Genomic DNA, 25238 nt, shown 5'->3' on the forward strand with positions numbered 1-25238 from the left:
TATCATGAACAAAAAAGTTACAAAAAAGTACTCTCTGAAGGTATGCACATGCACTCACACAGACGCTCTCAGGTTATTGCTTTGTCATTGTCAGCAAGTAAGCTTACTAGCATGCCCTTTGTGACACAGCAGACAGGTATGGTGTGAAGCAGACTTTCCAAGAATCATGTTTTACCATTATCACATTTACAAAACTACGCTTTCAGGTACATAGCTTTATCTTTGAAGGTAATGATGACAAGTTAAGTTTTGAGAGTGGCAAGCTCAAGGTTAAGTGTCGTCTCAGCGGAAACGTACAATTCACATTTTATCAGCACACAATCTCTCATGAGTTGACCAAAGTTTTTCCGCTCTCATAGTCAGCAGTCTCAGGTTCACCCACTTACATAACATTTAGTAGCAACATACAGGTCCAACATACACACACACACTTCTTTCCATGAGCTAATAGTGCACACATACCTTCAAAGGTAACTCGATTTTCCTTTGTGCATCTCTACCACACGCAGGAGCAACCTGGGGAAATGTTTCCCATATGAGCAGGAAGTCTAGCCACCTACATCATCTGTGATCAGTTTGTGACGGTGAGGTCACTGGTCAGTGTTACAGTAACAAGCACTGTGTAAGCATTTGTGTTTGTCCACAGCCATCACCATGGATGGATTAGTGAAGAGGTCCAAGGGATGATTTTGAAGCATCAATGCCCAGGGACCAATTATCTCATACCATCTGTAACTCTGATAGATTGAGCAGCCGGCTCCAAGCTTTATCAGGTCTGTGAGTGGACTTACTAACTCAATATTAACCATTAAAGCAAACAGCGTTTACATGTACATATAGATAGATAGATCTTTTCTGCCATTGTTCTGCCACGATACTTCCCCTCTATGCAAAGATTTCCCTCTTGTCGCGGAAGAACACTGATGTTCCCCTCAGTCCTCCTCAAATTGACACCTGCACACTCATCTGATTCTTCATCCTCTGATCGTGTTAAAGACAAAAACACCCCAACAACTTCCATGATGATATGATAGCTATTGCAACAGCATCCCCACATTAGATACAGTATGAGTCATGAAGTTGCAGCTCCACAAAGATCTACAGTAACAAGACAAAGGTAATAGGGGAAATGATTGAATATTGTTTTCCTCTAATATCTTGTGTTATCACTCTATTCATCACAGCAGCACAAAAAAGATCTTATCTGACCTGATTTTCCATCCAGTGTAAGGTTATTCACCTATAAAGGTTTGTTTAACCACTACAGGCCAAACTTTGGTCATTTAACAGCACTTTGAAAGTTATAAATTAATGACACTTAACTGTCTGTATGACATAGTGTAGTTCCCAAAATTGCACAAGAACATTGTAATCATTAACGTACTTTAACTTGCAGCATGGACTTTCGCTCTGACAAGTCTTTTTTTAAGTCTCAGTCATCTCTATAAATAAATTCATTCAAACTCATTCAAACAGTTAGCCATTCTTCTGGATAAATCATGGGATTTGGCTTGAGGGTCTGGACAAATCTAAACAATTAAAATAGCTAAATTGGGTTTCACCTGTGTCGTTGCAAACAGACAACCTGTTGGGTCTATTTGAAATTTAAAGCGATTAAATACTTAAAAACAAAATCTGTTTGTGTCTCTTACAGAAGTCAAAGAAGAAAACAACACATTCTCACTCTCATCGCGTAAAATACGGACGCTTGGTCATGTGCCTTTGGCGTTGTTATTGACGCTAAAAGTCTCCTTTAGCGTCATATCTAAACACGCTTTATCTAAACGCGCTAGGTCGGGACGCTTCACTTTTGACGCAGTTAGGTTAAGGAAAAGGTCGTGGGTGGGCTTATAAAAAGGTACGTTTCCATGACATGCGGGAATAGAACGGGACAGTTGGGTTCAGGAAAAGAAGAACAGGACGGTTGGGTTTAGGAAAAGAAGAACGGGACGGTTGGGTTTAGGAAAAGAAAAACGGGACGGTTGGGTTCAGGAAAAGAAGAACGGGACTGTTGGGTTCAGGAAACGTGACACGCAGGGCACGATCCCCGCTCTCCTGGGTGAAAATCCTGTATTGTTTGACCCTTTCATCACCCCAACCAACCTCCCTATGCGGATTTTCGGGCTTTCATACTACTCGTTACCGTTGTCACTCTTAATGCTACGTCATCTTCAAGCGCCGTGTAGCTGCTGCTCTCCCCGGTGCGTTCTACATACATGCTGAAGGGTGCTTTTTTCGTCGTATCTGACACTGACAGCCACTGCCCAAACGTCCGTATTTTACGAGTTCGGAGTGAGAACGGGTTGCCTTAGGAGATTTATTTCTTGCAAACAAGAGTCTCCAGGAACGACCAGGGAAGACGCACATGAGACTGAAGAGAAATATGTTACATTGCAGCTTATACTTAAAAAGCATTTGTTGTTAAAGGGTGCATGCTAATCGTCAAGGTCAGAACACAGGCTACAGCACTGGCAACAGGTAAAAGCATCACCTAGGGGCAACCAGCGCCCACCCGGCCGGGTCAAATCCAATCTGAGGCCCTTTGCTGCGTGTCATCCTCTCTCACCCCTTTTAAAGGTCCCATGGCATGAAAATTTCACTTTATGAGGGTTTGTTTAACATTAATATGAGTTCCCCCAGCCTGCCTATGGTCCCCTAGTGGCTAGAAATGGTGATAGGTATAAACCAAGCTCTGGGTATCCTGCTCTGCCTTGAAAATGAAAACTCAAATGGGCCGATCTGGAGTCTTCCCTATATGACGTCATAAGGGGAAAGGTCACCTCCCCTTTCTCTGCTTTGCCCGCCCAGAGAATTTGGCCTACCGTGGTGGACACCGGTGGTCAGGGAAGCCGTCCGACTGAAGAAGGAGTCTTTCCGGGATATGTTATCCCAGAGGACTCCGGAGGCAGTGGCAAGGTACCGAAGGGCCCGAAGGGCTGCAGCCTCTGCCGTGAAAGAAGCAAAGCAGCGGGTGTGTGAGAAGTTCGGAGAAGACATGGAAGGACTTTCGGTCGGCACCAAGGTGCTTCTGGAAAACCGTTCGCCACCTCAGGAGGGGGAAGCGGGGAACCATCCAAGCTGTGTACAGTAAGGATGGGACGCTGTTGACCTCAACTGAGGAGGTAATAGGGCGGTGGAAGGAGCACTTTGAGGAACTCCTAAATCCGACTAATACGCCCTCTATGGTAGAGGCAGAACTGGAGGATGATGGGGGATTGTCGTCAATTTCCCTGGTGGAAGTTGCTGAGGTAGTTAAACAACTCCACAGTGGCAAAGCCCCAGGGATTGATGAGATCCGTCCAGAAATGCTTAAAGCTCTGGGTGTGGAGGGGTTGTCTTGGTTGACACGCCTCTTCAACATTGCGTGGAAGTCGGGGACGGTGCCTAAGGAGTGGCAGACCGGGGTGGTGGTTCCCCTTTTCAAAAAGGGGGACCAGAGGGTGTGTGCCAATTATAGGGGTATCACACTTCTCAGCCTCCCTGGTAAAGTCTTCTCCAAGGTGCTGGAAAGGAGGGTTCGGTCGATAGTCGAACCTCAGGTTGAAGAGGAACAATGCGGATTCCGTCCTGGTCGTGGAACAACGGACCAGATCTTTACTCTCGCAAGGATCCTGGAGGGAGCCTGGGAGTATGTCCAACCGGTCTACATGTGCTTTGTGGATCTGGAGAAGGCCTATGACCGGGTCCCCCGGGAGATACTGTGGGAGGTGCTGCGGGAGTATGGGGTGAGGGGGTCCCTTCTCAGGGCCATCCAATCTCTGTACAACCAAAGCGAGAGCTGTGTCCGGGTTCTCGGCAGTAAGTCAGACTCGTTTCAGGTGAGAGTTGGCCTCCGCCAGGGCTGCGCTTTGTCACCAATCCTGTTTGTAGTATTTATGGACAGGATATCGAGGCGTAGTCGGGGTGGAGAGGGGTTGCAGTTCGGTGGGCTGGGGATCTCATCGCTGCTTTTTGCAGATGATGTGGTCCTGATGGCATCATCGGCCTGTGACCTTCAGCACTCACTGGATCGGTTCGCAGCCGAGTGTGAAGCGGCTGGGATGAGGATCAGCACCTCTAAATCAGAGGCCATGGTTCTCAGCAGGAAACCGATGGAGTGCCTTCTCCAGGTAGGGAATGAGTCCTTACCCCAAGTGAAGGAGTTCAAGTACCTTGGAGTCTTGTTCGCGAGTGAGGGAACAATGGAGCGGGAGATTGGTCAGAGAATCGGCGCAGCGGGTGCGGTATTACATTCAATTTATCGCACCGTTGTGACGAAAAGAGAGCTGAGCCAGAAGGCAAAGCTCTCAATCTACCGGTCAGTTTTCGTTCCTACCCTCACCTATGGTCATGAAGGTTGGGTCATGACCGAAAGAACGAGATCCAGGGTACAAGCGGCCGAAATGGTTTTCCTCAGGAGGGTGGCTGGTGTCTCCCTTAGAGATAGGGTGAGAAGCTCAGTCATCCGTGAGGAGCTCGGAGTAGAGCCGCTGCTCCTTCGCGTCGAAAGGAGCCAGTTGAGGTGGTTCGGGCATCTGGTAAGGATGCCCCCTGGGCGCCTCCCTAGGGAGGTGTTCCAGGCACGTCCAGCTGGGAGGAGGCCTCGGAGAAGACCCAGGACTAGGTGGAGGGATTATATCTCCAACCTGGCCTGGGAACGCCTCGGGATCCCCCAGTTGGAGCTGGTTAATGTGGCTCGGGAAAGGGAAGTTTGGGGTCCCCTGCTGGAGCTGCTACCCCCGCGACCCGAGACAGGATAAGCGGACGAAGATGGATGGATATATATATATATATATATATATATATATATACACACACACATATATATATATATATATATATATATATATATATATATATATATATATATATATATATGTATATACAGGCCATATATATACTGTATATATAGCTTCTCATGGATCAGTGTTTCACTTCACTAGACATAACAAAAAATCAGTACTAGTGTGCTGTGACAGTATACTGCATAAATATTACATATGACTATATATCTCATTTTCACCACTACATTTATCTTGATGTCGATCTGTGATTATGCAGATGTGCAAATATATATATAAATAAAGGACTCACATTGGCATGTCTACAAACACCCGACATGTTTACACATGTTAAAAAAATAAAATAAGGTATTTCCCAGTGAAACTGCACCAACATTATCAACACTGTTCTGTACCTGCCATCATGCGTCATTAGCATTGCTAATCCACTGGACATGGGGACTGAAACTATGAAATCACCCACAGTTAATAGTTACAGTGTAGTCTGAAACATAATTATTAAAACTATTTCTAACCACAGAAACTGTGTGTGAGGGCATTTGGAGACGGGGGAGAGAAAAAGCAGAAGGGTGGCCTATCTCAGTTTATTTTACTTCTCAAGAAAGTACTTCCTTTTACTCTAAGAAAGTGCTATATTTTTCTTCACCAAGATACTTTTTAACATTTGTAGAAATGGACAGGTATCATTTGTAATCCGTTTACTGCTTCCTGTTGCCATAAGGCCACATTATGCCACTGTTCATCACACCACCAACTGGCACCGTCAGACACCGCCTACCAAGAGCCTGGGGCTGTCTGAGGTTTCTCCCTAAAAGGAAGTTTGCCTCACCACCCGTGGTTTCTCCCTAAAAGGAGGTTTTTCCTCACCACTATCGCACTAAATGCTTGCTCTTGGGGGAATAACTGGAATTGTTGGGTCTTTGTAAATTAATAAATGGTCTAGAACTACTCTATCCTCTTAGGGTTGACTGTACCGTCTACGGCACAGCTTGTGGCTGTGGCGTCGCTGTAATCTCCATTTATAAACGTTTTTATAACTTTAAAGCATTGAATCTTCAAAATATACAGCCATGCGACACACCAATTGAAAGCTTAGACTCTCAGGATTCCATTAAGCCCATACACAAAGCATAAGATGATTTATAGCAATTACACAACTGCTACAAAGTTATAATAAATAAAACAATACAGCGTAAACAGCGCAGCCCGTGTGTAGTGCATCCATACCTGTTTCCTTGTCCCTTTAGCCACTGCGTGGATTTTTTGCCCAAAACTTTTTTTTCTTAAATCCCCAAGAGTCCAAGGAAATGGAATATCCAAGCCATTATATCCCAAACGAGCTGTTCGCCCCACAATCTTAAAATAGAAACCCTCCATTCTAGCCTCTGTAACTCTGAGTCATTAAGGCCTAGAATCACCCTGACACTTGGAACAAAAACTTGAGAGTTTCCTTTCCAATGATATACATCCCTGAGTGTCAAAGTATATGGGAGCTGTACCACTTTTAATTTGGGTATGACGTTTAGACCAAAAAGCTTGAAAATGCAGGCAACTCTTAAGAGGCTATCTGTAAAGTGTATTGAGATAACTCTTGTTATGATTTGATACTATAAATAAAATTGAATTGAATTGGATCACCTCCAGTACTAACTAGTGAATGAGAGAGGATGGAATACAGCAGCCTCTTGAGCAATTCACAAGGTCAATAACGAGATCACTGACTATTTCTTGATATAATGTCAGCAGAGAGAGCGCCCACTCTCTTACCACACAAAAATTACGGCAAACTGATCAATCTGTGAACTTTCTACTTGGGTGAATCCAGTTGACAAAAAAAGAGTGCAACCTACAGTTTATAGATACACTGCATGCATCACTTCTGGACCACATGCAATAAACTACAGGGGTGCTGTGAAGATGATGATGTTCAATTATTTAGTCTGAGAAGTTGTATATTGACCAGTCCTCAACGAAATGTCGTACAATATACAGTAATACAACAAAGGAAACTGTCTTATTTTGTGTTTGTCTTATGTCACATCACTGTGCTGCACTTTTTCATTCTTGGTGACAACAAATACACTTATCAGATTATCAATCATTTCACTGCATGAATGAAGAAATATGTGTCATTTGAGTTTCTGTCGTATTCCTTTTATCGAAATAACTCACTCCCTTTATCCTGCCACATGAGGAACATGAGCTGAAGTATATTTTGTATTTGTACGGAGGTTAGTTTTTTTTTGTTTTTTTTTGTAGTTTATTGCACGTGGTCCAGAAGTGATGCATGCAGTGTATCTATACATATTCAGTGATACTGTAGGTTGCACTCATAAACAAACTTGTTGACAAACTCACACTTTTTTTGTCAACTGGATTCTCCCAGGAAGAAGGTCACAGATTGATCAATTTGCTGTAATTTTTGTGTGGTTTGCATGGTAAGAGAGTGGGCGCGCTCTCTGCTGACATTATATCAAGAAATAGTCAGTGATCTCGTTAGTGACCATGTGAACTGTTCAAGAAGAGGCTACTGTATATTCCATCCTGAAAAAACTAAATTCACTGTACCATACAAATGAACACAGTAGGATATTGCTAAACATAACCTCACAATTGAACATTATAAGCTTCAAAATGGCACCATCTGTGGCTGTTTTCATTTACAGGTTTAATATCTCATAACAGAATATTGAAGGCCCTCATATTTTTTCTTTCTTTATGTCTAGACCTAAGTACTTCAATCCAGAGCCCTGATCAGGACTGTCTTCTTACAGAAGGCAGGGAAACAACATTGTTGCCACACATTCATAACAAAGGTGAAAGGATTTTTTAAAGACTTGAGGTTTCTCTTCAAGATTCTTTTTTTTTTTTTGAAATTGCTAACTTTTAAAATGCAGCTTGCACATTACATTACATTAAAAAAATTGCATTTCCAGGTACAGTAGGAGTATGCAATGACATCAGTAACTTCCTCTCTGGCCTCTGTATATAACAAGGATGTGCAGATACCGATCACATCAGTTCTCACACTTAACACAACGAAGACAAGCTGTTAAGGAACAGAGAAAGACAACGCTGCAGTATGATGAAGTTCGTGTTTGCCCTGGTTGTCCTGTTGCATTTCTGCTCCAGTTACGAGGTAAACCTAACACTGAACAAGGAGATTATAAAAAGACTGGATGTCCTCAACAACCTCTACAAACAGAAAAAAGTCAATTTCACATCAGTAAGTATAATGCTTTAATATTATCACACTTGCCGCTTACCATGGCTTCCCTGTCATGTGTTTCAATGACCGCTAATGTCACAATCTGACACTTAAAATATCCAGTGCTTAATAAATTAATTAAATTAATTTTCTGTCCTTATAGCCAATCGTGCACATGCCAAAGATGGATACGCACACACATCCGGTAAGTATTGCATCTCTTCAAGACTGCAATCTGAAAGGTTTGGTTGTTCTTTTTATGTGGAGCTTATTTTACGATGATACATGATTTTTTTATGACACGATAGCCTGACTAGGCCCTGTCATTTTTCCATTGCAGTCTTCCTGTGTGAGTCTCTTTGCCACAAAACTGAAGCACCTTCTTGACAATGTGACGGTACCCAAAGAGAATGAGACTATTCTCCAACAACTTGAGGCAAACCTGCAGTATCTGGTCCCACACCCGCAGGTTAGCCAACAATGTGTGATTTGAAGTATGATACTGAGTTCTTACTGTCTACCTTGTGACCGCTGCATCAGTAGTGGTATCCAGATGAGATATAATCCTGAACCCTCTCTATGTTTCTCTTCCAGAATGATCACAAATGCCCAAAGGTGCCGAGCAACACAAGTTCGCCCGGCAGAAAGCCTTTTCAATCATACACTAATTTCCTCAGGACGCTGACCGCCTCAAAGAAAAGATGAAGACTACGGTTTACCGTTTCATGTAGGGCTTCTACAATTGTTACGGATTAGAGTAATTTTAATTGAATGTATTTGATAGACATTTGTAAGCAGTTTCCAATTCAGAAACTTTCAAAAATGACATTTATGTATTTATCAGTATTATTTATGGTTATTTATTTCACATTGTGCTTATTTATGTATTTATTTATTTACATACAACTGTGGATTTCCTCAGACATTTCTAACAATGTATTCAGCAAATTGGATGGCACAAAAGTAATAGTCACAATGTGAAAAACCTTGTTTCTGTTCAGATTGTGCTGCTGTCGTCAAATAAATCAGCTACTTTCATAATTCGTTCTCACTGAGTATTGTAATTCCTTCACTGCTATGTTTAAAGAACCAATGTTACGCAATTTGCATAGAAAGAGCTAATGTGAATCACTGTCTCTTTCATCTCTTCTACCCATCTGGAGAGCAGTATGACATGACATGTTTACATGCCAGCCACAAAAAAAAAACACACACACATGGACTCTGAACCTACAGAGATATGCATGACTGATACATATGCAGGGCTGTGTACTCCAACATGAACACAGCAGTAGCAAAGAGAGGGCTGAGGTTTTCTAACATTTTGGTTCCAAAAATGGCCCGTTTTGCTCTCAGCTGTCTTACTCATAACTCTTGTGTGTCTTGTGGGTGGCTGGTTACCTGTCATTCCACATCAGACAAAAAAAAAACACTATGGAGTTTTGTCACGACATGAACGGCTGCATGGCAGATTTTAAAGCTGTGTTGGCAGAAGTCTCCATGAGAGCATGTCGTGATTGACAGACTTTGTGAAAAGTGTCTGCAGTTGAGGTTTGCTCTACCTGTTCTCATGTACCTTTATCTGAAGGGAGCAAGTTACTATGTTACTGTGTTTGAAAAAATAAATCAGAGGAATTGACAGTCAGCATGTTTGAGAAACCCTAATCATGGTAATAATCTTTATAGCATAAGCAGCAGCAGCTGCCTCTGTGTGGCATGAGAGCCTTTTAACTGCACCGTACGTGGGTTAGAGGAGCAACAGCCGCACCATTTTGAATTTGATCACTCCATTTAATGGGCATTATCAGTGATTATCAGGCTCATAGATATGGGTTAGAAGGGGCCTGAAAGACTGTTATCATCTATTCACATGGTAACGGCCGCTGCAGGACCCCTTGGTGTCACTTATACGCTCTGGGAGTCCTGTTGTGAATTCAAACAAAAACAAACGTTACTTGGTTAGGTTTAGGAAAAGATCATGGTTTGGGTTCAAATTAGGGCTGCACAATATATTGTTTTTTGTATCGTCGTCGCAATATCAACTGGCACAATATACACATGGCGAAAGTCTGCGACATATGGCGAAAGACACTCAGAGATTTTTTTGTGTAAAATATCAGTAGAAAACGGCACTTTATAATGTAACTGTCATTCTTTTTTTTAGTGGTGCCTTTTATATTCAATTCAATGTTCAATTCGTTCAATAAAAGAAGGCCTGAGTAAGTAATGTTACTTTACAGGTCGAGCAGTTGCGCTGAGCGTTGAATACTGACGCTGATGAGTGATCCAGTTTACCATTGGATGATAACGGCCTACTGAGCCAACTAGGAGGTAGGGTAGGGCCCTACTGCCTCGTATCTATGGAAGTGATAACAACTGATAACGCCTATTCAATGGCAGAGCAGAAAGCAGGTGGTGAGAGTGTACATCCATGGGAGAGACGCCATGCACCTCAGCATGCCTGTCTGTCAGTCTCACCTCTGACCTTTGAACCTTGTCCAACTGCTGTGTCTTTGATGTCCTCGGAGTAAGGCAGCCCTTTGAATCACAGAGAAAGACCTGGGAAAAGGGAAGAATATACAATCTTTTTTTTTATAAAAGACTGACAATAACAAACACACGATCGTAATAAACAGAAGTAGAGAAAAGGACACTCATATTTTACTCATTCACAGGTTTTTGGGGCAATTTTGGTGGTAGGCAGAGCACTGATTCTGATGCTCAATGGTGTTTTTTGCCTCCAACGACGCCTTCCAGGCAGCTAACCCTAACCAGCTAACCCTAACCCTAACCAAAGACCGATTCTGATTAGCTGACATTAAACATTCAGAATCAGTTTGAAGTTAAAGAAATAGTCAAACATTTTGGGAAATGTGCTTATTCACTTTCTTGCCGAGAGTTCGATGAAAAGATCGATACCACTGACTCTCATGTCTGTCTGTTCAATACAAGGCTACAGCCAGCAGCCTTTTAGCTTAGCTTAGCATAAAGACTGGAAACAGGTTGAAACAACTAGACTGGCCCTCTCTGAAGGTGACAAAATCCACGTAGCAGCACCTCTAAAGCTCACTGATCCATGGGAGTACAAAAAAATTGACTGCTCATAATAATAATAATACATTTTATTTGTATTGCACTTTACATTTCAGCAATCTCAAAGTGCTACAGAGCACATAATAATGCAATTTACTAAAAAAATATAAATATCAAGGTTAATAAAAATAGTTAAGAGGAAAACCTATAAAATCCATTTAGTAAAAAGCTTTCTTGAAAAGATATGTTTTGAGGTTTCAGATATGTTTTGAGGTTTTCACTATTTCATGGCCAAGAAATAGTGATACATTGACGCTCTTAAAAACGAAAATGATTGTTCTTACACTAATGAAGCTCAGCGTGAATTCTTTCAGGAAGACTTCTAAACTCATCCACCTCTCTCTCTTCCTAAAACTAATCAGCTGTTTTCGAGGCGTTCACTTTTCAGTTAAACCAACCGGAATTGGCCGTGAATTTCACGAGCCAATCACAGCACGGCATCCCTGCTTTAAATCTGTTCTCTCTGCTGCTGGCAGTTATCATGTCAGGCAAAGCATGCAACCCTCCTCCTCCTCCCCTTCCGCCCCCAGTCATCGTCACCCACGGCACCCTGGGTCCTCCTCCGGCAGACCGCCCCCGTCAGCTCCTTCGGTCCGGTCTTCGAGCTCCTTCACCACCACCACCAGTGTCTAGACTCCATCGGGGGGAATATGTCTTGGCTTCTCTACCCCTTTAAAAATTATTTTTATAACGATGGAGTCTAATCTCCAAAGACTCTGTACATTTCATATTATGTATATGTCCAAATAAACCTTTGCATATATGCAAAAAAGTCTCTCCTGATTGAAATTGATACACTGACTGATTGAACAAATATGATATTACAATTAAATTATTGTTTTAGACAGAGCCAGGCTAGCTGTGTTCCCATGGTTCCAGCCTTTAAGCTTAGCTTAGCTAACTGGCTGTAGCCTTATTGAATGGACAAATATGAAAAATGTAATCGATTTGCTCATCTGAAGAAAGTTTATTACCCAAAATGTGGAGTTCATTTGTGTGTAATCACTGACCTCTCTGGTTGCTCTTTCAGACTCCCCATCTGTCCAAATCTTGTGTTAATGTTGGAGCGGTCGAGTTTACTGCTCGGCTTTTCTGCTCAATACACTTTTTTTTTCAAGAAAAAAACATTGAATTGTATTGTCATCAACTTTCCTGGTTATATCCATTCATTGTTTTGTCTATAAAAGGTCAGAAAATTAAAAAAAATGTACAGTAAAACTTCCAAGAAACCATGGTGACGACGATCGAAGACTACAAGATATTCAGTTTACCATAACTGACAAAACGATCGAAGACTACAAGATATTCAGTTTACCATAACTGACAAAACAAATGACAAAGACATAACTGCTGAATGCAGAACCTTTTTGCTTGAAAATCCCTTATTGAACAAATTGTGTCCTCTATTTGTTTGGGATCATTACTTGAAAAGCTAAAATTACATCTTAAATATTGAATAAAAAACATTTAGGTATTACTACTTTGTCATCATTTAATGAAATGCCCTATGATCATGTTACAAATGTAGTGTTTACTGTCAGAGTTGTTTAGTGTTGTATAATTTGGATTAAAGGACAATTCTGGCGCAAAACGAACCTAGAATTTAATAACCGATGTGTACCCATTTGATCGTTCTCTGGGACATGTTTTCATGCTAATCGAATGTGTTTGTAGCTTGAAACAAGCTAGCGCGGACCGCTGATTAGCTTACAACGCTAGTATTCAGGGCACAGGGAAAGTAAAAACAAATCGCTATTTATACCACTAAAAAGGCTCAAAATATCACCACAACCATTGTTTTTACTTTCCCTGTGCCCTGAATACTAGCGTTGTAAGCTAATCAGCGGTCCGCGCTAGCTTGTTTCAAGCTACAAACACATTCGATTAGCATGAAAACATGTCCCAGAGAACGATCAAGTGGGTACACATCTGTTATTAACTTCTAGGTTCGTTTGGCCCGGAATTGTCCTTTAATACAGAACAGAGTGAGATATGGTAGAGAAATGGAAAAATGAAAATTCATTTTGGGTAACATACAGTATGTTCTTTCTTATTTCATCATCACTCCTTGATTCCTATGGCTTGAATCCATCTATTAAGCGTCTTAGTGTGGGTGCTTGTGAAGGAAAAGGGTAAAAGCTGTTTCTTTTTTCCTCCTGTCAGAACTACTTACATCACTGTAAGGTGACAGCTGGCATGTCACGATTGTTTCTGCATCCCATGATGCTCTGCATGCAATATACCAGCTTGAACTGACTAAAACTACTATGGGCATGTTGATAGACATTTCCAGGGATTTATCGGTCAGAGCAGATAGAAATGGGGACTGTGGCTGAAGGTGACATTGGTCTGCACAGGAAAACTGCCACGGGTCAACGAAGAATGTGTTTTTCAATCTAATCTTCTGTCTGGGCATAAATCACTTTTTTGATTAAATCTCATTATAATCCTGCATAGAAGTAAAATACTTCACAGGTGCGTGTGTGTGTATGTGTGTGTGTGTGTGTGTGTGTGTGTGTGTGTGTGTGTGGGGGGCTTGATTTCCCTCTCTGACGCAATTATTCTCTTTCTCCATCAGGTGGCCTCAGCGACCCACTGGCCATGCATGTTTGGCCCCTTATCCTGATTCAGTTTTAACAACTGCATCTTAAATTAGTCAAAGTACAGCCCAGTGCAGATTTAACTGGGTCAAATTAAGAGAAATCACTGCTGATAACAGGTGGGTTTAAAACCTCTCAATTGTGCACAAGAGGCGACTCAGGACACGCCAGGTGTTGCCTGCAGCTGTATCGTGCTGTCCACTATTGTCAGTAAAGCGGGATTGGTCGCGGTCACATCTCATTCCTATGTACTTCACTTTCTCTTGAATGGGACAACGTCAGAGCGCCGGTGTGAGGCTGAAGCCGCAGGAACGCACAGTTTTTTTTTTCTTTGGGATTTGGCCGCAGACGCGAGAAGAGACTACAGGAGGACGCAGCCAGAGCGGTGATGGCTGAGTGACATTTGAGTACTGTGTCTGTGTGTTGTTTATTTATTAGCGGTCAGCGATGTGGAGCCCATCGAGGATATAATGGGACTGTTCCCTGGTCTGTTTTTGTCGGACACGGAGGCTGGGCGCCCTTTTGGATTGACTTTAGGCTGTGAAGTTGTCATTTGAAGCGATGGGACGTTTATTTTGAAACATAAAATCAAGCTACAGCTGACCGCGTCTCTGTGAGTAAGAGGTGAGTATGATGATTAAGATAGATAGTTTGGGTATGCACGTAGGAAGGTGTGACTCTTGATTGGTCATGCCTTAATAATGACAATGCGCTCATGTGAAAATCCCTATTTATTCCGTTTGAAATCCGATCACTGACATGGCAATACACAATATATTTGGCTATGGCACACACATGTAGGATACCCTATAATCAGAACCTACATAAACAAGAAATCAAAATAAATTACTTTAACCAATGTTGCATTTTTATTACAAGAACTATTAAATAAATACATATATATCCAGCGTTGTATAATTCATTTCTTTAAATCCGCAGGGCTGCTGATGACTTGATTAAGCAGGCAGAGGATTCCTAACATTACAGCAGTTTGGGACCTACAATGTAGGCAGACAGAAGAACTCATGACAATCAATACACTGAGGAATTAAGTTACCACTACCCTTTCAGCTCCTCAGCTCAAATTATGTCAAATCTAATTTACAAAGTCAGGGAGCAAATGTTCTGCCCAGAGAGGGTTTGTCTCAAACATCTCATCCCTTGTCATTTATCAGAAGATGCAATGATGGAGATTGTTTGTGATGCTGAAGCACTGGAGCCTCCTAGATTCTAATCCTGTGGATGTAATGTAGCAAGACTCTTCAGCATGACTTAAATGAACTCTCCCCAACCCTCACATGTTCAGGGATGGCTCTCATGAACCTCACAACTGTAATCGACAATGGGTTTTTGGATGAGGCTCCGTCGGGCCGCGTCCTAACTGGCTGTTTCCTTTCGCTGCTCATCCTCACCACCTTGCTGGGAAACACGCTTGTTTGTGCCGCCGTCACCAAGTTTCGACATCTGCGCTCCAAAGTGACCAACTTTTTTGTGATCTCGCTGGCCGTGTCAGACCTCTTGGTTGCCATCTTGGTGATGCCGTGGAAAGCGGTGACAGAGATCGCCGGCTTCTGGCCGTTCGGCTCTTTCTGTGACACCTGGGTGGCTTTTGACATTATGTGCTCCACCGCGTCTATTTTGAACCTTTGTGTGATAAGCCTGGACCGCTACTGGGCCATCTCCAGCCCCTTTCGCTATGAGAGGAAGATGACACCCCGAGTGGCCTTTGTGATGATCAGTGTGGCCTGGACGCTGTCTGTGCTAATTTCCTTCATCCCGGTGCAGCTCAACTGGCACAAGGCCCAAACTAAATCTTACACCCCTCTCACTGGGTCCTCTGGCTCTTCGGGTTTCAATGCTACATCTTACAGCACCCCAGAGAATTGCGACTCAAGCCTGAACAGGACCTACGCCATCTCCACCTCTCTCATAAGCTTTTACATCCCTGTGGCCATCATGGTGGCCACCTACACCCAGATATACCGCATTGCCCACAGACAAATCAGGAGGATCTCTGCCCTGGAGCGAGCGGCCGAAAGTGCCAAGAACAGACACGACAGCATTTGCGGAGGCTCCAGCATCGCAGAGTCCGAGAGCTCTTTCAAAATGACGTTCAACAGGGAGACCAAGGTGCTGAAGACGCTGTCGGTCATCATGGGGGTGTTTGTGTGCTGCTGGCTCCCATTCTTCATCCTCAACTGCATGGTGCCCTTCTGTGAGCAGTCGAGCGGAGGGGAGGCTTTCCCCTGCATCAGCCCCACCACGTTTGACGTGTTCGTGTGGTTCGGTTGGGCTAATTCCTCCCTCAACCCCATCATCTATGCCTTCAATGCAGATTTCCGCAAGGCCTTCTCCATCCTGCTGGGCTGCCACAGACTGTATCCAGGAGGCCACAACATAGAGGAGGTCAGTCTAAACAAGAAATGACTCATGACTCTCTCATAGCACTGACTCATCCTTAATGCTAAGAGTCCTAGCGTTCCTGTAGAGGCCGGTCTGATCGACGAGGACGCTGTTCGCTGTGCTGACTCTTAGTGTGACTGAAGGATACGGTGACCCCACATGTACCCGTGTTTGCATTAGGCGAGTGGCCGGTCCGTGTTCAGACGTGTGCTTGCCGTGCTCATCGTGATCGCTACACTGTCTTGAAGCGGAAGACGCTCCTGAAAGAGGAGAAGGGACTTGGGGGTTGAGATAAAGACTCTCCGCTGCTGTGCCGGGGAGCTGCTGACCCGCCCCTGGGATAGATAATCCCATGACTGGGCAGCACACACCCTAATGCTGTCAGACACCGCTCTCTTCAATACCATCAAACACACATACACAAACACAACCACTGTCAAAACATGCTCCTCCAAATTCAGTGTAAATGCAGCACTCAGCATGCACTCTACGACAAATTACATGACAGCACACGGAAATACTGTTACTCATTACGTGCACATCCTGTGCTCTGCAAGGAGTCCAGCGTTAAAGCGTCAAACCAAATCATGTTTCTGCATAGATGAGCACGTAGGTAAAGTACATCCACATGTGACTTAATATTAAAGCAAGAATGAAAGCAGATTTGATTTTACATCCAGCTTAATCCATGAATGTTGGGATTTAAAAGGGAAGTGGACACATGAAAATGTGATCTGAATTTCTTTTGGAAGTGAAGGTACACAGAATCAAATCATTATAACTTGAAACCAAATTTACTCAACAGACACCTTGTAAATTATTTGTTTCACTGCTTGAAAGTGTTTTCTGGATGAGTGTCTCATATTACTTTGTGTCCTGATTTTTTCCTAAACAACAGCTGATGACCTAATTTAGGGAGAAGGCAAGACCTTAACAAAGGATTTGACTAGTGTGCTTATTTAGGAGCTGATAAAGAATTGCAATTGACTAAATTATGTTTGGATAAATCATTTTTATTTAGTTTGTTAAAGTGAATTATTAAAGGATAATCTTATCATGCAACATGGGTCTTATTTTTCTAGGTTTGTCTGTCATTCCTATTAGTAATGATAACACTGTACTCACTAAAGTAATTGCTGACATCAGGGAACACTGATATCATCATGAAACACGAGCAGCCAGACAATCAGACCAGTTGAAAACCAACCCACAGTATAGCCAGATTATTGAAGCCACTATATTTGAAGACAAGATCGAAAGTGAGCACACGTAAAATGTCACTAATATTCTTGATAGCACAAGCAAACTGTGTGTCGTGCACTAGGGCTGTCACTCTTTCAGAAATTCCAAGTTAGAACAAATTAGAACTAACACATAATTAGTTTTAATTTAACCGAGAACGCAACCTAATCTTAAACCATGTTGTAGAATAAATGTTCCGTTCATTCGATGCCTCTGCTGCCTCACTTGAGCGACAAGATAAGGTTACTGTAATGCAGTTGCATTTTACAAAATCAGGAAACAGCCTGACCCATATCCATGATTTTTTAAATCCAAAATGCTTCCTCACATTACAGTTTGCTTGTGTGCTACCTTTTGCCTTAGAGTTTACTAAGGGCAAGGGGACATGCAATGGATTGGATGACCATTGGAGGAAATACAATACTGCCTATTGCACTTATACACTGCCAATTTTGATTTCAAACACATAATTACAGATGAAATGTTTTCTAACTTCCCATTTTTGGACGGTACTTCGAATTTAAAATACAAAGTGACCGCCGTAGTCCACACAACTTAAGTAAGTGAAGTACGTCAAAGCTGAATGGAGAAGTCAGTCTGTAAACTGAGAACTGAGGGTTTGTGTGTAACCTGTGGTCTGCTTATCTGACTGTATTTCTTATCTTGCAGACATCTTTTAAAGATGATTTTTTTAGGGCTTTTATTGCCTTTATGATATCTTATGAATGATAAGAAAGATAAGAGATAAATAGCACTGCAGATAATAAGAAAAAAATATATTTTTGATTTTGGGGGGGAACTGTCCCTTTAAAGAAACAGTTTTAGTAGTAATTTGGGAAATACACCTATTATCTGTCTTGCCTGACTTCCTGGCGTGCCTGGCAACCTCACAGTGACGACAAGACTCCAGGAAGTCACTGCGCCCGGTCAGGTAATAGTCCCACACGTAACCCTAAGTATAGTCTCGCTTTGCCAGACCTTCCTCCACCACGGCTCTGCGGAGGAGGGTCTGGCTAGTCCACACAGCATTCCGGGATGAGAGAAAAACGTGCTCTGGTTTATTGACATTTCTTTAAACCAATCACAATCGTCATGGCCGGCGCTAAGCGCCGTACGCCTCAGGGAGGAACTTGTTTTGGTGGAACCTTTTAACAGTCTATGGGTGGAACGTGTGTACGTTCAAAAGTTGTTTTAGTCGTGCAACAGAAAACTCAGATTGGACAAATAGTCTAGCTAGCTGTCTGGATTTACCCTGCAGAGATCTGTGAAAAAAAAATCGACACAAAGGAAGACCAAGGCAACGAATATCCGGCCTGAATGAGTGAAATCCGGCGGAATTTCCGTCGGCAAACGGAGCAATCCCGAAAGTGGAACGTCGAGGACATAGACTACCCTGAGTAAAACCACAGCTTCAGATCAACCAAATAACATATAACGAGTAAATAAGTGAGCTTTAGAGTAGCTGGTTTATTTTTTTTTTTACCAAAGAAGAATACACAAGAATTGTCCTATAAAGTGAAGCATTGGTGGACTATGAAGAACAGGGTGCATTGCCATCAACAGTTACCTCTAATTTGGTGTACTGTATTTTGTTATGTGCTAACTTGCGTCATTAGTTAGCTACAGTGAGCATTCATGACACAAACAAAAGCTGTAGGTGTTTGTATTTGGCTAAAAACAATCTTTTTCTGCAGTTGTTATAGAGGTCTGATGAATGAATACTTGTCGTTATGCTACATTCATACTAGTATAAGTGTCTGCTTCAGCCATTTGGAAATATCTCAATGCACAGCTTAATAAAAGTGTGTGTCCAATTCCGTGAAGTCCACTGTGTGGTGTATGTATGTACGTGTGCCTGGCTGTACAACTTTGACCTCCACAAATCAAACATCCTGAAGCACATTTCACACCAGAGTATAAAGGGTAAAACTTAACAGGACCAGCTGTGTCGCACATCCAAAATTTCACTCTTGCGTAACTCTGGTGTTCATGTGTCTGTTCGGTCTGGTGATGTTTTGCCATCATTAGCAAAGTGAAAGACCCAATCTGAAGACGTGAATAGCCTGGAATAATATAGCAGAGCAACCACTTTTGCCACCTATTATCCTAACGTTTGGCTTTTGTTTCATTCATTCATTGCACTTAAGCTGTTTTTCACCCTCAAGTGATAGACTGAACTCTTGCAACAATACCTACCAACTAGAAATAAGTTTTGGTCACAGCTTGAACGAGTAAAAGGTGACTGTAAATGTCAGGTTTTAGTAATTTTGTACATCAAGGATGCACCTGTCATGTAAACTTACACACCCTAATTTATCCAGATGCTTGAATGGGAGTGAGAGGGAGAGCAGAGAAGCGACAAGGACGTCGGTGGATTTTATTTTTGTGAGACTCAGTTCAGTTCACACATTCCCTCTGACATCTGCCAACTAATTCTTAAATGATAAATGAAATCAAAATCTAAGTTGATTTGGAAGTAAGCTTTTGTTTACCAAAGCTAATGAATATCTCTGTAGTGCCCTGTCTTCAATAATCACAGATGAATTTTAAGTGTCTACCATGTAACCATGTCTTTTCACATAAACACTTTAAAGTGATTACATGTCATGAACCACTCTCATTAAACAGCAAGTCTCAAAAGATTTAGAGGACAGATGATTTTAATCAAATTAAAATCAACGCTCATCGGAAATCTGAAAAAGTATAAATACTGTGATGGTAACTCTTTCTCTGTCTCGCACAAACACACAAACGCAAAGTTGTCCTTTAAAGCCTACTTTCTCTGGGCCCCGGACTGTCCTTGCCTCTGTGAAACCTCCTCAAGCGTGCCACAGGAAGGGAACAGCAATTAATTTGACTGACATCATTCAGAGTGATGGCTGAGGTGGCGACAAGGCAGGGTGTGTGTGTGTGTGTGTGTGTGTGTGTGTGTGCATGTGTATGTAGGGTGTTTATGTGTGTGGAACAGCGCTACTATCACCTGCTCCAGTGCGTTATCCAGAGGCAACCACAAACAGAGAATTTGTTTGCTTTCGCTATCTTTTTGTTACAGTGGAGCTCGTCAGATTCTCAAAGCGATACTGTCTTTTTAGATTGGCACATCGGTGAAGCGATGTTAGACATGGCAACTTCAGATGATGCTAATGACTGGCCCTGGGGAAATGATTTACTGAGACAGGGAGGAGAGAGAAAGAAAGGGGCAAGGAGATAGACCGAGTCTTATGTAAGTTGCAAGCAATGGCTACTTAAAAAGGAGAGTCAAAGGATGCTCTGTAAATATCACATAACCCACAAGTATCACCAAAGTCAGACTGCTGTCACATCCATAATGAAGTATCCTCTGTGCTTGCATGCTGATTGCTTACAGGCACACCTGGATTTTTAATGTAGTTAATGGTTTCTCTGTCACCCTCCATCTTCAGTCGAGATCTTGGGGAATTCAGATGCAATTAAACAGTTTGCAATAATATGTATATCTCCATTAAATGTGTATTATAATTGTGCTAGATCATAATGCATTTTTAATACCTCACACGACACCAGAAATGAATGCACTTTGCGTGATAAAAAAAATGCAGTTGCTCTGTTTGTCCGTGTCCGCTCTCCTCGTCGAGGTAAACGGATGCTCTATATTCATTTTGAACTGATAGAGAAGGGAGAGATCAACCAGCACACATCCGGCCACTATACTGCAACACACACTCACTCGTCATTTCTGGGAAAACGGTTCATCTTTGTAAAGCGCTGAATGCATTTTGTAAACACATTTCATCCAGCCCTTCAAAAATAGACACGAGTTCGCCCTGCACATCTTTTGACCTTTAGTGTTTGTTCTTTGCGGCAATTCCTCTTCCTAGTTTACTCCTGCTCTTCATTTCTCTTTCTTATCACACCCCTCCGCTCTCTTCCTCCACCCTCGCTCTGTTTTCTGCTTGTGCTGCAGGCCGCTGGCAGTGCCGTGTTGCCATTCGTCACTCCAACTGGCTCCAGTGGAGAGGACAGGCCCTTTGACCCTACCACTGGGAGAGGAGCAAGGCAACGAGGGGAAAGAGGAGAGGGCTCTTCAGAGAGCGTAGGGAAAAATAATGATTACAGAGGACAGAGAGGGAGGGCACAACAAACAGGGACTCCCTGACTCTCAGCACTTTTTCCACAAGTGAAAGGAATGCATTTGAATATACAGATGCATGGCAGATTAAAGGAAACGCTACAAACACTATTCTCCAAATTATATTTGGTGTTTTCATGACGGTGGTGGATAGAGCACTGCCTCAGGTGTCGCTCTTAAAAATTTCCCATAGGGGTTAAAGGACAAAACCGGCACAAAATGAACCTAGGGGTTAATAACAGGTGTACCGAGTCGACCATTCTCTGGGATTTGTTTTCATGCTAATCGAATGTGACCAGTTTTAGCGCAAACCGCTAATTAGCTTATAACGCTAGTCGTCGGGCACGGGATAAAGTAAAAAGAAATCGCTATTTCTATACCACTAACAAGGCTCAAAATATCACCACACTTCAATGGTAGCATAATGAGGGTCCATACATGTAAACCGAAGCATTGAGAACTTTGTAAGTGTACAGACAGTTTATTAAAAAGAAAAAGAAGACAGTACCGTTCACATATACAGGCAGGCGCCATGTTGGGAAAACAGTCACGACCAGTCGAACGACGAACGCCGTGCTTGAGCTATGTTACTGGTTACTGGTTCCACAGCGTTTGACGGTACTGTCTTTATAAACTATCTTTTTAATAAAAGTGTCTGTACACTTACAAAGTTCTCAATGCTTCGGTTAACATGTAGGGACTCTCATTATGCTACCGTGGATAGAAATAGCGATTTCTTTTTACTTTACCCTCTGCCCCGACGACTAGCGTTATAAGCTAATTAGCGGTATGCGCTAAAACTGGTCACATTCGATTAGCATGAAAACATATCCCAGAGAACAGTCGACTCGGTACACGTGTTATTAAACCCCTAGGTTCATTTTGCGCCGGATTTGTCCTTTAACCCATGTTCTAGTGACTGTGATCGGATCATATGATTCATTTCATCCTCATTGAGTATTCTGTAAGGGGGCATCTGCATCAATTATGTTGCTTCACCTGACTTCAGGGCACATTGACCCGTTTTCAATTTTTGTTTTATATCAGAAAATATGGGACGTAGAAATAAGCGCTGAAAATGTGTAGAAGAAACATTTAACAATTTAAACCGTTGGAAAAAGCAAAAACAAACTGTGAAAAAAGGCATCAAAAACATCGAAAAAATTTTTTTTTTTCAAGGTTGACGGAAAGACAACACAAGGGTTAATCAGGCCTTTCCTTTAATTTATCACCCATCTGTAAGTGGCAGGAAGTGAGAGTGAGTGAGAGAGCAAGAAACAATGCTGTTGCACATAAAGGTACAGGAGAAGCAACAGGCTTTCTTATGAGACGAACCTAGCAACTGTTCAGAAAACATCCTCATTAATCCACTTATCTAACTACCTCTTTCATCTGTTTTATTGTTTTGTTATATGTTATATATATATATTTATACATACATATATATGTGTATGTATTGTTAATTTTTTTGTTCCCCTCATAAACCTCCAAGTATCAATGTTGATGCTTAAATCATCTGAACTAACTAAATATTAGAGAATATAATCTCTAATACTGTGTCATGGAGTGACCTCTACTGGACATGGGCCAAAAATGGAGATGAGTTGACCTGGGTCTTTGCTAAATTTGGCCTGATCAAATCCTGTAGAGAAATAAAGACAGCTATGATGTGCCACATACAGTAATTGCTCATATCACACTCATCTCTGGCCTATCACAGACTGTCAGTGCGGCAGAGTAGAAAACATAACTGAAGCATGTTAAATGAGTACTAAATCAAGTCAGTGAAAGCAGATCCAATTATACAATAAATAATAAGCCTGGTGCAAATGAGGCTGGCGGATGAATAGCGTTTTCAATGGGGGTGATGTCCACTCCAGCCGAACTCCGCAGCTTAGCTGGAGAGAGGTGCTGTCTGGCGGAGACGGCTCTGAGTGGAGATCATGCTATTTAATGATGCCAATGTTAATATGCTCACGCTGGTAGGATGCCCTTCGGGTGAATTGTGACGTTGCGAATGCTAATCAGCTAGCTTGGGGGGGAGGGAGGGGAGCAGATGTGTCTTATCTCTTTAAGAGCACAACTTCAGCAGCAGGAACTGACAGAGACAGAACAACAGAGTGATTACTGACAACTATGCAGGGAAACTGAGATAGTTGTCCCTTCCACCTGGGCTTAAGATAGGCCATGGCTGCTGTGTGTCTGGCCCAAGTGTTTTAGTTAACAGTGCTGACCATGAGAGGATTGGAGCTGAGGCCACACCATGTGTGCCAATCGTTCTATGTTATGATTCTATTTATGGCTGGGTTTACAACACCTTTTAAAAAAAGAAAGTCATTATTGAATGAACAAACAAAGCATGTGTCACATGGTGCTTCTTTGCATGGTTTCAGTTTTCAGTGGAACACCCACATGAGGTGGTGATTCATACAATTTCATTAAAATGTGTCAAAATACAGCTTCTTTTGCTGGCTGAATTTACTGTGGTGCACACCTTCATCTCTGACAATGTTTGGTTAGCTTTCTGTTTAGAGACTAAGAAGATCTCCCTTAAGATGTTTTATTAGTTTGAAGTTATGATGACAGCCAACTGTGTCCCTGCCTCTTTGAAACAATATTGTACATTTCTCCAGAGAGTTGTGGCTTAATAAACTACATATTCATTTAGACAATGTAGTGTGTTCATACTGGAAAAGTAACAAAATTATGTAAATTCAAAAGATGTCAATATGCATTCTAAATATGCTTGTTTTTTAAGTGTGCTGCTGGTAGACACTACACTCCCACAACACATTGCACAATTGGGAATTTCTCAGCTTTCATTAAATGTATACAAACATTAGGCCTCTTTCACACTGGCTGCGTGACGTAAGCGTGTCAGCTGCGTGGCGTGTCCATTTTTATTTCGGCTCCCATGTTAACAGGTTAGAGCTTGCACACTGCCTGCGTGACACGCACGTCTCCGGCGCGCCGAAAACGCGTGCCTGCTAGAAATAGGACCGACGCCTATTTTTCACGCGACACGCATGTGTGTTGGAAGCGTTTCCAGGCAAAATAGAATACGAAAAGATGTTTATATGTCATTTTGACACGAATACATTTAATAAATGACATTCTGATGTTTGAAAGTCTCTAGGTTTTGACATAAATGCAGATATAAATGTCATTTAAAAAAATAATAAAGAATTATCGATTTTCAAATATTGCACCTGTCAATACAGAACGAAATATTCTGGAGCCTATTTTGCCGTCAATGCTGCCGACGTTGTCTTTGCTGTAATCAAATCAGTATATATTTATGTTTTAACATGAAGTATACTACTGCTTGAGTGCATTTTATCAATGGGAAACATACATGTGTACAGACAAGGCTAGCAGCAGCAGCGCCGCGTCAGACACGTTTCTGGTGTGCAAAGACATAGAAAACGCCACGCAGCCGCCACGCAACTGACACGCAACAGAAACTCCACGCTCACGCCACGCAGGCAGTGTGAAAGAGGCCTTAGGCTAATTTAACGATTGGTCGTCTAATGATCGATGAGTCGATGGAAAAAAATAATAGGCAACTATTTTGATAATGGACTGATTGTTCAATCAATTTTTCATGCAAAACCGGCAGAAAAAGGCTGTTTTCAGCCTCTCAACTATGGAGATTTCCCGCTTTGGTTTTATATCATATTAAACTGAATATCTTTGGTTTTTGGATACGACAAAACAAAAGAAGACACCACCTTGGACTTTAAGAAACTGGGATGGACATTTTTTACTACTTTCTGACATTTTATTCTCTGACATTTTACAAG

At 42.2% G+C, this 25238-nt stretch overlaps 1 protein-coding gene across 1 annotated transcript; it reads left to right on the forward strand.

The window, feature by feature from the left end:
• Window positions 1-13776: 13776 nt before the first annotated feature.
• On the forward strand, window positions 13777-17147 carry drd1a (dopamine receptor D1a). The gene is made up of 2 exons (XM_031319681.2): window positions 13777-14306; window positions 14622-17147. The coding sequence occupies exon 2, from the start codon at window positions 14991-14993 to the stop codon at window positions 16107-16109; it is 1119 nt and encodes a 372-aa protein (XP_031175541.1). The 5' UTR covers window positions 13777-14306; window positions 14622-14990; the 3' UTR covers window positions 16110-17147.
• Window positions 17148-25238: the final 8091 nt, after the last annotated feature.

The sequence above is a fragment of the Sander lucioperca genome, chromosome 1 (genome assembly GCF_008315115.2).
Source record: "Sander lucioperca isolate FBNREF2018 chromosome 1, SLUC_FBN_1.2, whole genome shotgun sequence".
Lineage (NCBI taxonomy): Eukaryota > Metazoa > Chordata > Actinopteri > Perciformes > Percidae > Sander > Sander lucioperca.

What these genes read in the sequence shown, in the direction of transcription:
- drd1a (XM_031319681.2), top strand. Translation starts at nt 14,991, where the DNA reads ATGGCTCTCATGAACCTCACAACTGTAATCGACAATGGGTTTTTGGAT.